At 38.2% G+C, this 18,370-nt stretch overlaps 1 protein-coding gene across 1 annotated transcript in view; it reads right to left on the bottom strand.

Annotated features, from left to right (window-relative positions):
- Fgf12 (fibroblast growth factor 12) overlaps positions 1 to 17,721 on the bottom strand; it is a 231,206-nt gene extending 213,485 nt beyond the window's left edge. Inside the window, exon 1 of the mRNA XM_076868197.2 lies at positions 17,523 to 17,721. Within this exon, the coding sequence (XP_076724312.1) occupies positions 17,523 to 17,721 (199 nt within the window). The remainder of the gene's footprint in view (positions 1 to 17,522) is intronic.
- Positions 17,722 to 18,370: the final 649 nt, after the last annotated feature.

An 18,370-nucleotide genomic window follows, 5' to 3' on the forward strand; every position in this document is an offset into this window, starting at 1 on the left:
TTTCAGGCTGAGAAAAGCAGTCCCTAATGATGGCAGAAAAGATGAAAAAAGAAAATATGGTATAAAATCTGTCAGCTATGTGATGTCGATGACTGCCTGAATCATCTTGCTCTCCATTATAGGTCACAAAAAGTCCTTAGTTAGTGCTTGATAAATAAACCAAGGAATAAAACATTAGAGATAAAAAAGCCACGAGATCTGTGACTGGATATGAGGCTAATGAGGAGATGAATCAAATGTAAGTACCATTCCCAGCTTGACAGACAAGATGTTTGTGATCAGAAAACAACCAATATTTTCTAAGTATTTATTAGGTACAATTAGTAGTCCATTCACTGAAATAGTAAACTCAAAATACAAGGCAGATTGGGATCTGGATAAAGATGACAATAATTTCAAAGTGAGGCAAGTTTATTTAAGTTGCTGGTAGAGCAACTACATGGTGTTATCTTAGCATGTTATTAGATTTGTATGAAGAACTCAGATGTCAAGCATGGATGGTGGAAGGAGACCCTGATCGTTATACAAAATACATGTATGAAGATGTGAATTTGGTGTCAACATATCTTGTATACAGAGATTCGATAAATTATGGTATAAAGGTATATTAAGAATTGTAATGCAAATAATAAAATAATAATAATAATAATAATAATAATAATAATAATAGAGCTCATGTAAAAAATAAATAAAATTTTAAAAAAAGAAATACAGAAGAAACAGGTGAAATTAATAAAGGTGAACTTATTCCAGGAGAAATCACAGCACAGAAAGGAGAAGAATAAAATAGGAATGCCTCTATTAAGGCTATTTTTCTGCAAATGTTCATGTTCAGAAAGATAACCCAGCTATCACAGACCCAGCTGACAACAAGTTCAAGTACTAGAAAAACAAAAACTGTAAGAAACAATTTCATTAGGATGGTACAAATACTATAATAAAAGTACCCACAGAGTTAAGTAGGTGCCCAAAGCAGAAGGGGAGACTCTTACCTGGAAAGTGGGTCTGAATGATGAATAAGGGCTTGTATGAACACAAAGGGGACACACTCAACTAGGATTTAGGGATTAGCAAGATGTGTCTCTCTTCATTATGTTAGTTCACTCACTGCAACAGTGAAACTGTGAACAACAATATGCTCAGAACTCTTAAAACTAAACACAGCAAGGCCTTCGAGCAGATAGCTCACATGCTGTGACATCTACCTGTGAAAGTGCCTGAAACAATTCAGATGAGGTCTAGACCAACCGGTGACTTCATTTAGAATGCAGGCAAAATCCTCTTTTGAAAATCCCAAGAGTTTGGAGAACATTAAAAAATAATAAAAACCCTACTGTGAAATTATAAAGTTCTTTTCTCAAAGCACATTATAAACAGCAGTTGCAAGGTCAGCTAACCAAATATTACTGTGCAAAGGGATAAAGTGATCTCCTAAGGGCCTCTTAGAAATTTTAATCTACACATTTCGCTCTGGATTCATCAGAGCAAATCTGGATGATGACATTTGATTCTAAGCATTACTCTCTACAATCATATCGTGGGATGGTCAACACACCTCCTACATGCAAAGCAATTTTAGGTGCTATAAATCTTTTATCTCAAATATTTTCTTTCTAAATTTAAGCTAGGTAAACTATTGACATCCTGATTTTCAGACCAGAAAATCAAAGCTCAGAAAGTTTAAATAAATTGGCTACATCTCTCTTAGCTTCTGAGTTTGTTAACATTTCCATATATCATGTTACCTATATGGAAAGGTTTGGAGCCACACTGCATTTGAAAGAACTGAAGAACTAGGGAAGACTTAAGACTGGTGGTGATAAGATACAGAATGAAGAGGTAGAGTGAAGGCATGTGTCATAATCCTAGTTTTCAGTTGTCTAAATCCTTGCCACTTGGCCTGCGATCACTTGACCAACACTGGCATTACTTGGGGAAGAATGATGAGGCCATTCCAGACCTGCTGAATCAGAATTTGCATTTTAACAAGATCCCAGATGACTTATAGGCACATGAATGTTTGACAAACAGGGGTCTAAAGAACTACTATAAAGGAAAGGATTAGAGTGGTGTTTTTCTGTTTTTGTTTTTCCCCAAAGACTTGAACTTCCAGGAGACCAATTCTGGATTAACATGGGGGAAAATAATCATTTAATAATCAGAGTTGACAATACATGTGATGGTTGACCATTGGAGACAATAAGGTTCCAGACACTTTAACTGTTCAGGTTGAAAGCCAGACTACATATGAAATTGTTGGTGTTATATGTTGTCACTACCTCTAACCACCTTACAAGAAGGTTTGTATCTTTTTCTCTGTGGATCCACTCTTCAGTACTAGTTAAATTTTAAGTAAACAATGGATATTTGTCAAATAATCCAAAATGTCGACAAACGAACAGTGATGATGGGTCAGAGGAATTTGAATATTAAGTAAATTAAGTGATCTTGAAAGTTCTATGGGACCCTGAGATGCTATGATTGCAACATTAACGGTGTGTAGCTATGCTTTTAATTGTACCTGTGTGTGATAGAGCTGAATCAAAAAAAAAAAAAAAAAAAAAAAAACCTCAAAGTTTCCCAAAGAATCACAGTGTATGTAAAGATGACTCTACTTAAAGGTATGTATAAAGCATACTTCAGTGTACTCTCCACCAGGAGCAATAATCTGTGTTTACCTGGTTTTGCCAGGCTGATGTCTTTGGTAAGATTATTCATTCACCAAATTGATTTTATGTAACATCTATGTGTTAAACCATAGACTTGGCCTTGTTTTGTTAACATAAAACAGATTAATATCCATTTCCATGTTATGACTAACCTTGACACAAGACTGCATTAGCACCATGTTCTAATAAAATAATCAACTAGTCAATGATTCAGCATTCACCCTCAACACCTATCAAGATAGGGAGAAGTAATCCCATAATAGGAGACCTCTAAATTGTTTCTTTAATGATTCCTCGTGATGGTACACACTCTGAGGTGGCTTATGCTTCACAACCTGATGACTTTCTCTTCATAAACAAAGAGTCCTTCTCATGGAAGGTTAAAATTGACTTGAATTATACTTCAAGCTCAGGGAGAAGGCAAAGCTTATTTTGGGTGAGGTAACGTAATCAATGGGTCAAAAGATAAAACTGAATCTTCCTATGTCTATTGTAATCATACTGCACAAATAAAGAAATGCGAAAAAATAAAACAAAAAGTTCAAATATCAATAACACCTAAAGAAACAGATAACAGAGGCACATATGAAACTCACAAACTCTAAAATATCACTTAGGCAATATTTTAATTATTTTAATTTTAATTATAACCTTCCTTTCTAAATCTTCTAGTGTTACCACTAATGAGTACAACTAAATGTGACTAACCATCCATAATATTAAATGTGATTATCCTAAGAGAATGTCAAGCTTGATATCCAGTAAATGTAGGTTTCTTCCTTCCTTAATCGATGGAAGTTCTGATGAAAAACATACCTACAAGGTGCATCCTAAGGTCTGGGAAATTTAGAAACTTGATAATTAATGTTAGTTTGCTTTTCTACTAACACTGCAATTTATATGGCATCCTGTACTTTACTGCTTAATTGCCCATTGCTTAATTAAAACTGTCCTGGAAAAATGACATTCCACATTAGCTTATTCAGAAGTAAATCTCCAACTTTCACTTGATATTCATAACTTCCTTTCCTGTTTTTTTGTTGTTATCTTCTGAGACTACACTTGTCAATAAATAAATATACTTTCCATTAAAACAAAAACTGGTTCTACAGTTCTATTAAATCCTTCCAGTGACTAAGTCCAAGCATAGGTAACAAGCCTATCTTGAATGTTCAATGAAATGCTAGAAACTAAAATAATACAAGGAAAATTTTAAATTTTTAAAATTATCAATTAATATTCACTTACATTAATGAATTCAAGAACAAATAATGTAGAACAGTTAAATATATGTGTTGATCTTTTGCTGTTCCATTTTCTGTTCATGCCAAATCTTCTAAAACTTCATATTAAACATATCATTAAGCTATTATATCTGACAAACAGATATCTTAAAATCTACCTGGAATATTAATACCAGAAATACACCTCAAGAATGATAAAGATGAAAGGAAACTCAGAAACTATCTCTAACAGTAAGCCCTTTATTCTGAAAATGAGGAAACTAAGCCAAAGAGAAGCAAAAAGATTTCCCCCAAGGTCATAAAGACTCCAACTCCTGGTCCAGTATTATTTCTATGACATCATATTACCTTGGACTGAATCAAAAACCTTTTACTCATCTATTTTAAAGGCTAAGGTTTTTAAACCAAGCAAAAAATAAATACAGAGGACTGTAGCATGCACAGAAGGCTTATTTAATGCTGCTATCAACAGCTTTAAAAGTAAGAGGTGAGAAAAGAAGAAAGCCAATGAGGTAATAAAGAGTTGACAGAAAGAAGCTTTTTCATTAGACCCAATCAATATTGTATTCCCCCACCACTTAGAGCTTCACCAAGGAAAGTGAAACTAGAATGAATATGTTCTCCCAAAGGTATTTAACACTAAAATGACTTGTTGATCTCAACTGTAAACGTAGGGACCAGGCATAACTAAATTTGAAATCAATGACAAATATTATTCCCCATTAACCTAGTGTTAAGAAACTAAAGCTAGTCAAGATAGAGATGGGCCCTGTTCCAAATTGGCTCTGCCATCCAATTCCCTTCAACTTCTGGAGCAAAGATATCAATAAGATGTTCCTTCTTTAGCATTGCCCCTTGATACATGGTTATTGTGTTGATAAAAGAGGAAGGGCATGATGCTGTTAGGAAAAGCTCACACTGAGTTAAACAGGGCAATTAGGAGTTGGGTTGGGGAGGAAGAGAAGGCATGGGGTTCAAGCATTCAGCAAATAGGTACATATCAAATAAAAATTTTTGTATTTTAAAATCAACAGGAAAGAAATTACTATTGTCCTAAAATACAAGTTAATTTTTTTGCATAGAAATTTTCATATTCGTGTAGAAATTCCCTTAAAGCCGGACTAGTATTGATGCCATGAGCATATGAGTCAACAGTAAAATTACTTTTATTTGGATGAGATGTTTCTGACCACCTACTGTGTAGCAAGCATTGAAATGGCTGAGCTGTGGTCCTCAGAAATTCACACTCCAGTGGCAGAGAGATAGGTACTTATACAGTATTTATAGGACAAGACAGAACTGAACTGCAGACAATACAGGTACAAAGAGTGAGAGAGGAAGCAATTCTTTCCTTCTGGGAGGGTCTGAGAAAATCGAGCAGAAGAGCTGGGAGTTGTGCTGGATTTTGAATACTGGAAAGATTACAGCTCAGTGGATAAATGAGGAATTATTTCTGGAGAAGATGGGCGTGGAGGTTAATGGTTTCCCTCATAGAAGGAAAAAAAAAAAAACAGCTATAAACCAAAGGAAATGGGGAGATAAAGATCCATGTTCTGAGAGTGTTAAGATGGCTGGGGTGTGTGGGGAGGGGTGGAGAAAGGACCTTGATTTTGTGGCAGACTCATGCCCATGATCTAATAACAAAACTCTATGCTCCCGTCAGGCCTTGAACCCACGCTTGCATTTTAAAAAGATACATTGTGGCTTTTTTTAAAATTAAGTAAATATGATTTTCCCTAATATGTAGACATTTAAAGAGAAACTGTCCAATAGGGCACAGCAAAACCACAGCTTAGAACACAGAGTTAACAAATCTCAATTACACATGGCCCTACAGGAAAACAATGGGGACTTTCTCATTATTTCTATACATCATTCCCATTTGCATGACATACAGATACTCATTAGATATCTGGCAATATTACTTGACTAATCCTGTTTAAAAGCAGCTACCTACATTCATATTACTCAAACGGAACAGGTAGATAGGTCTTGCTGCTAGCACTGGATGCTATCCCATAAGGAGGCAGCTGTGATGTAGCAGTAAAATTCACCATGTAGATTTACAGTGAATGCATGTGTGGGTTCAAAGCCTGACTGGCAGATAGGGTGAACTGATTACAAAGAGCTCTGATATTCCCCAATGCAAACACATCCAACACTGAAATCATAAATCTTACTAGGTGGACCTCCCAAGGTCAGATATTCATCCTTAAAGGCAGGATATATAATGACCTGAAGCAGAACTCCATACCAAAGCGTCAGTTCCAATAAGAGTTTTTAATCAGAATTTCACACACTTGCCTAGATTAGAATAATGAAACAAGGTAGAATAAGCTTGCTGCTCTCCAGACCTTAGAGGTGTATCCATCAGCTCCAGAGTCAAGGTGATTGCTTAGCATAAAAAAGACAGCAGGCAGGACAGAAGATCAGGTGAAAGTAAAAAGAGTCAGGACCAAGGAACCTTCATTTCACCAGGCCAGAAATTACCCTGAAAGGAGAGACTCCCAACCAAGATGGTAGTCCCATTAGCAGAATCCTAAAGAATGGGACTAATTATGGTATGAGTGTGTCCCTCAAAGGTTCCTGTGTTGGAGACTTAATCTCAACTGTGGCAATGTGAGTGGTGGTAGGACTAGTAAGAGGGGGAGCTTAGGGGGAGGACACTGGAGAAGCATCCCAGGAGAGGGATTACAATAGTTCTCCTAGGACCTCAGTTAGTTCCCTGAAGAAGTACTGTTCTAAAAGAGCAAGAATGGCCCATCCTAGCTCTCTGGCTCACAGCTCACCATGGGATCCCTCTCATACATGCTCCTACCATGATGTTATTCTCCATGTGACACAGCCTAGGAGGCCCTCATCAGAGATGAGCACATGTTGGTGCCAAACTCCTAAGTGTCCAAAACTGTGAGCTAAGTAAACTTATTTTATTGACTTATTACACTGAATTAAGTATGTCATTATAGCAAGAGAAAATAGAAGAATACAAACTCTCAAGAAAACAAAGTCACCCGGCTCATAAGCACTTCAAAAAGGGAATTTTTGAGGAAATACCAGGAAAAGCATGATTTCAAGACAAATTTCCTTCTAGGCCCTGAATCACCTCATGACCTGTAGGTAATCAGGGAGTAAACAGACTTCTTGGGAAACCAGACCTGCAAAATGTGGAGGCAGCCCATCCACAATGCTGCCAACTCCTTCCCTGAACAAAAGTTGCAGAGGATAATGGCCCAGGACCTGCCAGAAAAAAATAGGTGAGACCAGGAGGCAATCAGAAACTCTCTTTATCTTTCGTTAGGGAAAGAAAATCTCCAAGCTTTCAGAGGGATAGCCCACAAGAGGACTGCAGAGGGTGCCTGGGTTTCTCTCAACACAATTCTTTTCCTAGGAATCAGAGCTTCTAGACCATCTCCTCATACACCATCTATCTTCTCCTCACGGCCATGCACCCATCACAAAATTCCACCACCATCCTCCTTTGAAGTATTAAAGCATGACAGTCATACAGGCTTAAGGCACGCTACAGTGGAAACATGGAATTCCTTAGAATTTGAGATTCCCTTTATTTTTCAGCATTTTTGGTTAATTGCTCACTCATGGATAACTCTTCTCCAACCCATCCCTCTTTAGGTGATTCTGGGCTGCTGTCCTTTCTTGAACACAGCATCACATGTGGAATGGCTATTCTGTGGGCACCCCAGCTAGAGCTCATTGTCTGAGAACGGAACCAATACCTATCGCACCCGGGCAATTTGAATATGAGCTTCTACGTTTGGTACTTATTTCAGTTGTTCTCCCAGTTCTTAATTATTGGGCATAATTAAGAACTGATTTGAGGGCACAGTTAAGGGGATATGGTTCATCTTTTGAAGTCCCCAAATTAAAGTTCAACATTTGAGTCACATAAAAAAAAAAAAAAATTCTCTTCTGGAAATTTTCACTTATTTTTCTCTTTACGGTAACTTCTGTAAACTTATAGCTTTTCTCTCACAAACCTCTTTCACACTTCATTTCAATCCCCTTTTTGACCTTAGTTTTTTAAAAGTCTAAAACACAGTAACAGACCAGATTAAATTCCTAATCCCTGAAGGGAGAAAACAGGCAAAAAAAAGGGGGGGCAGAGACTGATATTTTAGACAAATTTAACCAAGGCATGCGTTTTGGGGGAATATCCAAAGCAGCACACAGGAACGTGGGCTGTATCCTAGGAAGCTGGGAGCAGATTCATGTTTACGTCCCAGTCATGGGTATCTTTCTCCTGAGGGAGGAGCACTATCATGAATGGCTTTCCAAGCTAAAAAGGCCCTCAGACAGCCAACTTATTTTCGAAGAAAGAAACTGAGACTTATTTCCAGCACTGGCACAATGGAAAGAAAACTTGATTAGGAAAAACAAACCTTAATCCAAATCTAGAATCTAATTCTAATTAGTCCTATGAAACTGAAGGCCCCCAGCTTGTAGGATCTTAGTGGAGATATTGACTTCAGAATTCCTCTTTCTCTATGACCTGCTCAATGATTTGCTGTGCCATCTGCTCATAGCAACTGAAGAACTGCAGTGACACAGGCAAGATGTGAGGCACTGAGAATCTTGTGCTGGCCAGAGTACAGGTCCTGTTCTTGGGAACTCACACTTTGATCAGGAAGATGAGGCACACAAACATATATACATGATGAATCTCAATTTGGGGACACCATAAAGCATCCACCAATGAGCAAAAGGAACATACTTATGTTGCCCTGCATATGTTGAAGTCGTAAAGCCCCAAGGTGATGGTACTAGGTCAATGGGGCATTTCGGAGGCCATCTGCCGATGATAGCAGAGCCCTCATGAATGGGGAGACCCTAGAGAGCTGTGTTGTCCTTCTGCCAAGTGAAAAAAGCAGCAAGAAGACTGCCATCTATGAACTAGGAAAACAGACTCTCACCAGATACTAAATCTAGAACCTGGATTTTGTTTCCCAAACTCTAGATCTGTGAGATATAAATTGCTGTTGTTTGGATCATCATTCTATGGTTTTGTTATAGCAGCCTGAATGTACTAAGCAGAGGATCATCCATATAATTGAAATTAGTATACACAATTTCTAGGCATCCAAAATAAGTTCCTAAAGTCATTAAACACTAAATTAACTTTAGTTTAAGTGCCACAAGGTATGAAAGGAAGGTATTTGAACAGGCTAGTGATTCTCAGTCCTAACCACATATTAGAACACTAGGAGGTTAAAAACAAACAAAATGAATAAATGATGCCTGGGCCCAGAATATATACATTAAATCGCTTTCTGGGCGTGTGGCATTAGAACACTTTTAAAACCCCCAGTTGATTTCATCTTGCACTTATTGCTAAGAATCACTAGCTAGCTGATATAAGCTCATAGCTCCAACTTAGAGCTTGTGATTTCATCCTGGCCCATGTCATCTTTCTCTTCTAGGAAACCATGTTTGGTCTTAGGCCTTGCAACTGTTTGTTGTAACCCCTGGAATACCATTTAGAAAGAACCTTCTATACATAAACTCCAACAAGGAAGCATTCATGTAAGTATGGTTAAAAGCAGGGAGCCTGGGGGATATAAATACTACAAACTAATCAAATGACTAACAGCCGGCAAACAAATAAGGAGAACTTTACAAAACTCTATCTTTCTACAAAATCATCTGACCATCCAAAGACCAATGAACTTCTAAACTTACCTACAAAATTCATCAAGTACCATACTTAGGAAAGCCATTGCAAAATGTGGGTATTTAGGACTGAGGCCTGTTAGGCACCATATATTTTATTTCAATTTTAAAAGACTAGGAAAGCTTAGCATTTTCTACTGTCTGTAATATTTGTCCCTGCCTGGCATATATTTGCTTATAGAATTGTTCTTGCTAGGTAATAGCTCCTGAATGATGGAGGAGAGTGATTACTGTAAAGGGTTCCTTCAGAGCTCATATAAGGCTAACCTTATACAGATGGGTATCAAAGACTCTCAGCATATTGTGAAACTATTACACAATGAACAATATGCAGTTCTCGCCTTAGCATCCCATAGTGCTTTGTAGTTCAGCAGTTATGTTGTTTGAGCCACATGGACTGTGCCTTCTCCTCAGTGTTGCTCCATCTCAACAAAGAAGCGATGCACTCTTGAATTGTTCAGCCAGGGATCACCCAGGCACCTTCTTCTCCTGACCCAGTCTGCCTCTCATCTGTTTGCTGTTCCATCTCTCCCCAGTCTCTTTCATGTCCACGGGCAGTCTCTTATCTGTGTCAACATCACCTATAGCCTAGACCAGCAGTTTTCAAACTGTTCAGTTTCAGAATCTGTTTACACTTATAGAAATTGTTGAATATTCCCAAAGAGCTTCTGCATAGGTGGCTTAGAGCTCTAAATATTTGCTTTATTTACAAATTACAATAATTTTTTCAAATATTTACTCATTAAAATTAACAATAATTGGAGCTGGGGATGTGGCTCAAGCGGTAGCGGGCTCACCTGGCATGCGTGGGGCGCTGGGTTCCATCCTCAGCACGACAAAAAAATAAAATAAAGATGTTGTGTCCACCGAAAACTAAAAGTAAAATATTTAAAAATTCTCTCTTAAAAAATAATAATAACAATAATAAACCCATGTAAGCACCCTGTTCTAATAAAACATATCTATATTTTCCCAATAAAAATTAAGGAAAAGACTCATTTATAAAGATGTTTGTAAATCACTCTAAATTATCTGGCTTAGAGAAGTCAGCTGAATTCTCAAACCACATATTCAATCTCTTGTCCTGTTTTTGTTTTTGAAGGTACATAAAGAAAACTCCAGGGGACACTCATGACACAATCAGTAAAAAAGAAAAAGGCAAATAACTAGTATTATCATGAAATATTTTAATGAAAATAGTTTTGACATTGTAAGCCCACTGATATACTTTCAAGATGCTCCCAGAGCCTTTGCATCACACATTGACAACTGCTGGCCCAGACTCAGATCTTAAGCCTCCTCTCTGTTCCTTTGCTTCCACATGGGCTCCCTTGCAATCCATCCTCTTCTCCAAAACCAGAGTGCCCACTTAAAAATACAAATCACATTCTATCACCTCCCACTCCTGCCCTGCTTTGGATCCTGGATTAAAACACAAAATCCCTCCTCAGTCTTTCCAGGCTGGGCACAACTTGGTCCTCGCCATGCTTGCCATCAGCACCTGTGCCCTTTCCCACATCTCACTGCTCCAGCTCCCTCAGTTTCTCCTAAAACACTCATGTCAACATCACACAAGCTGCTCTCCCCCGCCTTGTAGGCTCCTCCATCCCTCTTTGGCTCATTCTTTGGAGCTCTACTCAGTCTTCCTCAGAGAGGCATTTCTTGACCAAATACGAGACTGAGTATCTTCATTTTACAATTCAGAAAACTGAGGCTAAAAGAGATTCAGAAACTTGCCTAATGTTTGTACAAATACTATATCCAGAATTCAAATTGGAATTCCACTCCAAATTCCACATATTTAACTGTTGTTTTACATTTTCACTTAGATGGTAACTTAGAACAAAAAAAAGAAAGGACTAAAATAATCCCACAGGACTCTCTTGAACATGACATTAACCTCTTTACTTTCAAAAACAGTTGAAGCAATTGTTTATTTACATATTTATTTTTGGTGGTCCTGGGAATTGAACCCAAGGGTGTTCTACCACTGAGCTAAATCCCCAGCCCTTATTATTTTTTTCTTTGACACAAAGTGCTGACCTGAACCTCATGATCCTCTTGTCCCAGACTCCCAAATTGATAGGATTACAGGTGTGCTCCTCCATGCCTTACTCAGTTGTTTGCTTACAGGCAGAAAGTCTGCCTCATTGGGTCCAAGTATCCTGATAGGACCTTATGTGCCCCAAATGACATTCCTAGATGTCTCTGAGGCTCCTGACTTGCAAAAGGTATATCCCAGCCATGGGCCAGGACCAGCACATAGCACAACCATAGGGTACATTATTTGTACTGGTCTGAAGCTCCCTACCAGCCTTTCCACCTTATTCTTCCTCCCTGGGGGCTCTAGATCACATACAGAGCAAAGAAATCAAGAAATCAAGTTTAACATTTCTCAAACTCTTCATGAATTTCCTCCCAACAATAATATTCCAGCCTCGAATCAAATAAAATTATTTACATTCAGGACTTCTTAGATCAAAGTGATGGAAGACAAGGACAGATAATCTACAGAGGGAATTGGGAACCACATGACTTCTTAGTCACTTTCTGATTCCATGAACCTGAACAAGTCTTTCTGGCACTTGGAGGATTGGTTTACTCAGTTTTAAGATGAGGCTAACTGCCTTAGTGGGTTGCTAAAAAAAATAAAAGACACAAAATATTATGAAGAAACTGCAACTCCTGAAGGCATGCCATTAGAGAAAATCCCAAAAGTACTATGTTAAGTGTGACCCTATATCTAACAAGACTGTCTTTGAGAGCCTGCATAAAATGCATAATAATTCTAAAAGAAAAAGTCAATAGCAAATATACATCAAGATGAAGCACTTAAAGAATAGGTAAGAGTTCATAGACAAACTCTAGATAGGGCAGAGTTGTTGGAGAGGAAGGGAGGGGCATGGGGTTAGAAATGATAGTGGAATGTGATGGTCATTATTATCCAAAGTACATGTATGAAGACACGAATTGGTGTGAATATACTTTGTATACAACCAGAGATATGAAAAATTGTGCTCTATATGTGTAATAAGAATTGTAATGCATTCCACTGTCATATATAAATAATAATAAAAGAATAAATAAGAAAAAGTGCTTCACTACCAACAAATTTCCCAAACCAAATCCACACTGTAATATCCATGCAAAAATAGTTTTCACCAAGAATAAGAGCAATGTAATGGCACAAGAGTAAGCCCTGGACTTTTTTGAAATACAGTTGTAGGGGACAACCCTTTAGTTTGTAAAGATCTTCCAAAAATGTTCCCTGCCTTCTCAAATACAGAGACAACCTCATTTCCTGCAAATTGTTTTTTTCTAATTCTGTTCAAGGATATCAACTTCATTAAAACTTTAAAGACTTAATCCTGAGTTATGGCTTGATGAGATCTCTGTGGGATGAAAGAAATCAAGAGATCACAGTACCTGCTATTTTAAAATTTTCTTACAATGGAAATATAATTTGTTGATGAGAATGCATTGCTGCAGAGAAAAATCGAATTTGAAGAAAAAAACTTGAAATATTAGCTTAAACCCTAGGGTGAGCTTCTAAAAAGAAAATCTGTTTTTTTAAAAAAACAAACATCAAGGCAAATATCACTTAATTAGGCTGATTTTATATTTCAGACATGAGTCATATTTTTGAAAGAGAAAATTCAAAGTACTTACAATATATGTAAAATATCACTTTTCATAAAAGTAAGTTTTTATTTAGCTATTGACCAAAATTATTCAATTTATAAAAATCTAATTTATATTCAAGGGTCACAGGATTAAGCATTCTTTTACTTCTCGTTATCTTTCTTCTTGAAGATGCTATATTCTATGATGATTTATTCTTCTATATGAAAGGAAAGCTTTGATAGTAAAATGTTGAATAGGAATACTGTTAAATTCCATACATCTACCAAAATAAGTTGGAAGAACATCAGAACATTATAAACTACAATTTTCATAAGAGGAATAAAAACCACTCAGAAAAATAAGACAAATAAAAATCAACAAAATTTGGTAAAATTTCAATCACTTATTTGATTTATTTTATCACAGATAAATTTGTATTACATTATTTTTTAAAGGTAAGGACATATAAAACAAAATACTTATATTATGAAAAATATCTGATTTTTCTTAGGTGAGGGATTTTTCCTAAGGATGATTTTTGTTTAATGTTCTGGTTTAAGGGAAAAACTAAATCATACAGAAAAACAATAAAACCATCAGGATCCCTTAAAATATTCCAATTTTTGATTCATTTAGTTACTCTGTACTTTCTAGAGAGTCTCATTTAAAAGCGAAAGAGTGACACTGGATGACCTCCAAGATCACAGCCACTCAGACATTGAAAGATTCTATAAACACTTTCCCTTGTTGATGGTGAATGCTACCCACTAGCTGCAGTAACTCTAAGTTAAAACATATCATTTTGGAATCAGTCATTTGTACATGTGCTACTCTGCAAAATAAAACAAATGTTAAAATGAATAACCCATGTAATTCATATGGATCTACTAAAAGCCTAGACACAGCAAATCAAGTAGCATCCACATTTAGCAAATATTCTAGCAAACACGTAAAGAATGACTCAAATAATAACTATAAGAATTCACTTCTCTTTATTAGAAAGTGCACAATAAACCAACAAGTTCTGAAGACCTAATGAGCCAGAACTGGATCCAATGACCTCAGTCAAACTGCCAATACAGGGTCTCCAACAATTCACTTCCAAACAGCTAAAGCCCACCCCAGTGCTCAATGGGTCACAATTTCTAGGTTGCCTATAGATTTATTTAGATAATGCGTGTGTACCTATAGCTGGTTGTTTTAGAACTCCAACAGTCTTTTTTAGCCTTTGCCTCTGTCATCTGGGAGGTATATTCCCTTCTCTAAACCATTTTTTTCTAATTATAAAAGAATAATGATAATAGTAGTACCAAGCCCTAATGGTTAAAAAAAATAAGTAAATAAAATTATTTCCATCCTTTAACAGAGTACATTCTCCTCTTCTTCAAACTACCTTTTCTGTGTTATGTTGCAAAGAAGATAGGGGGAAAACATCTAGCGAATGTAGTTCTAGCCCTAATTTTGCCACAATCTTACATGTGTAACTTTAGAGAGAATATAATCTTGCTGTGGCATTAGGATGTCTCATCTATACGGGTCAGGATTTTGTTTCACAACCCCAGGGTGCAACATCACATTCTACTCCAGAGAGGTATTCATGAAGCATCTGATACCCACTATGGCCCTGGAATTATGTGATGTGAGGTCCTGCCCTGCCAATTTCCACATTTTCATATTGTTTCTCAGATTGATTTTAACATCTGGTCCCTGAATCATACTTTCAGAATCTTCACTGGGTTTATAAAGTTTCAACATTACACTCTCAGAAATTGGTGAGCTAAGAAAAGAGATTGAGAAATACTCATTGTATCAGCCCTGGGATCAGAAATACAAGCATGGCCTTTCCCATTAAATAGTTGTCTTAGCCTTACTGCCTCAGCCGCACTCTCCTAGAAAGTCTGTGGAATGTGTGTCTCAGTGTTAGAAATCCACAGTGGAAATTCAGAGCAAATTATTTCATGTCACCACTTCACCATTTGTGACTCAGATTGTAGTTTGCAAAGGTATGGCTTAGAAAGGCTAGTGATTTCAAGAATAACTCAAATAATAAGTGACTATAAGGCCAAAGTGCTTATAAAACAGATTCCTTCAAATAGAACTTTTCGGTGTTTAACAACTTCCTCCCAATCCACTAAAGAATACATTGTGGAATTGAGATGTGGAAGGTGCTATCTCTCTATAAATAGGCTCAGCCTATATACTACGTGAATCATGGTTTCTGACAGCAGATCAACAAATCAGTTGTTTGGCTTCATTAGTAAGGATAATAGCACACTGTCACATTCCCCAAAAGCTTTACCACACGCCACACTCCAGTTCCTCTAAGCTAAGCTTCAGAACAAACCCCAGTCCATGGTATACAAATGGATTTCTGTTGCCTTGCACCCAACAGTTCCTGCCATCTCTGTGCCAGACTGTTACCATGACACTTTAGGTAAAGAAGTCACCAGTCAAGAGCCTTCCTGGCAAGATGAACGCCAACTAGATGAAAAAGAGAAACAGATTAAATAAACACTGAAAAAAAAAAAAAACCAATAAACTCAGAAATTCCTTATTTTCAAATGAGATACTAGGGAAATGTCCACAGGGAGCAAAGCACACAGTCCTTCCTTCCCATGCAAAATTAAGCATTGCAAATTGTTCATTTGCAAATCAGCTTCAACAAAGATCAAATGAGTTTTTCTTATCCATTCACAAATACAATCCACCTGCCATTCTTGTTACCTTGTTTTTAGCTGAGGAGGCTTAGTAGGATTCCAACTAGAGTGCAACAATGTACTAGAGACAGAGATGTAAGAGTCACATTGAGTTCAGAGCCTTGAAGTTTCTTGTACACCATATAATCCCTAAGAGAAGGCTTCCAAACTAACCCTGTGCAACAAAACAGAGGATTTTATTTTCCCCCAATACGAATTGTTGGATGTACAGTGTAACTCCAGCCTTTGTATAAATCTTCACTTTATAAAATATACATGTCATATCAATTAGATGTAAAATAACAAGAGACTTTAGTAGCTCCTGCCTTGGGTTCATTATATTTTTGTTTACTCCTGAAATTTATTACTCTAATGCCATCACAGAATTAAAAAAAAAAAAAAAAAAAATGACCTCACTGATGAAGTGACTAATGTCAGGAAGACCCAATGGAAAACAAAACAAGGTGACTAACTAGCAAGACTTACTCCCAAATTTTTAAGCTAATCCTAAACCCCATTTGAATGTAACTTATGTGTTTCATTCTTACAACCCAAGAGAACACCTGTGTCAGAGTTGCTAAGGGGCTAATCTAGTCAACTGATCATAAAACTGGTTCTCTTTCCACCCAGTTTTCCCTTTCAGTTCTTCACACCAGAGGTAGAACATCTGCATGTTGCAATTGACTCTGCAGCCACACCCAGGATCAATGTGTCTGATGGAAGCACAGATCTTGACAATCTGCTTTCATTCTCAAACTGGGATACTGGTGTGGCTTGGGCTGGGAACTGTCACACTAAAACAAGAGATATCCAATTTCCCTTTGCAGCGATATATCAAAGAATAATCATTTGAGTTTAGGGATGTAGAAGAAAATCCTCATCAGAAAGGTAATGGCATGAAAATCTCTAATAAAGTCTGAGGTTTTCTTCACATTCTCTAAGGCCAAACTGTGGGTGTTATCTTGTTCCAATAATGTCTCAAAAGTGTACGTGTGTAGAGGATAGTAATAGGACAGAAAAGTTTATAAGCAGAGCCTTTGGAAACCATCGAAGTGGCTGGAAAAGAGGAAGAGGAAGAGAACTGTGAAAGGAAAATGAAGGAATAGTTAGAAAAATGAGATTAAATTTAAGTTCATCTGGTGTCCACTAAATGTCTATCATGTGGTGTTATTAGGGATGTTGGGAAGAGCTTGATTTATCTTTAGGTGCTCAAGGTGGAGTATATATATTCCACAGATGGATGGATGGTTGGATGGATGGAAGATAAGAGTGACAAAATGATTGAATGGATGGATGGATGGGATGATCACTGCCCTCAAAGACTTTACAAACTATTTGGGATTAGTGTATCTATATATCTGACTCTCATTCTAGTCAAACTGTGTATTGATCAAAGCATAAAGTGTTTTCCTGTATATAGGACAAGAAGCTATTAACTGACAAGACAGTGGTTGAAAGAGAGATGTCTAGAAATTAGCGGAGAGGAAAGGCCACAATGAAAGGGATCCTGGTTTCTTTCCATGAGCTGGAGATCTTGGTGCTTTAAGGAAGGGGGGAAAAGGGTGTCGGCCTTTGGGGAGCCCAGTGTCCGGGCTTCTACTGACCTGGTCTCCGCCTCACGGGCCTCTTGCGGCCGCTGCAGAAGCGCACTTTGCTGAACACCCCGAGGACGTGCCTCTCGCACAGGGAGCGCCCGTCTTTGCTGGGGCTGGAACGGCGCTTGGAGGCCGACACCCGGTCGCTGTTCGACTCCCTCGCCTGCCGCTTCTGCCGGATCAAGGAACTGGCTATTGCTGCAGCCATAGCAGCTCAGCGCGGGCCCCGGGCCCTAGGCTCCACGGCGCCCTCCGAATCGCACTCCGCCGGGTCGAGGGCAGGACCTCGGCGGCAAGGAGGGATAGGGCAGGAGCGGGGAGGCAGTGCTAATATTTGAGGAGGCTGCAGTACTGAAAACCCTGCGCCCACAAGGTTAGTCAGAGTCTGGGCAGTGGCAACAAAATGTGTGAAGATCCAGATGTAAACTTCCCCAACCGCTGGCGGCGGGGGCGGGGCGGTCCCAGGCCCTCCTGCGAAGTAGGTGTGCACCCCAAACTTGCACCCCAAGGCGATCCACTTCCAAGGGGTAGTAGTGAGTTTGGTCACACTGCGTTTAGGGTGCCAAACGGAAGGGGCTAAAGGATGTCCGAAATCACAAGCCGTGCCCCTGTTGGAGAGGCGCAAGCGTCGTAAGGTGTCCAAAGTATATCTACACATACATACATAGAAAACGCGTTTACAAAGCAGCGTCTGGACCGAGGAGGGTACGGTGCCCCCGGTAGAAAATACTAAAAAGTGGATAAAACGTTCCTTTAGAAAACAAGCCACCAACCGCAAGAGAGAAGGAGAGGAAGGCAGCAATTTAACTCCCTGCGGCCCGCAGTTCTGGAGATTAGGAGGTCCGTCCCGGCTTGGT

This window comes from Callospermophilus lateralis, chromosome 10 (assembly GCF_048772815.1).
Source record: "Callospermophilus lateralis isolate mCalLat2 chromosome 10, mCalLat2.hap1, whole genome shotgun sequence".
Lineage (NCBI taxonomy): Eukaryota > Metazoa > Chordata > Mammalia > Rodentia > Sciuridae > Callospermophilus > Callospermophilus lateralis.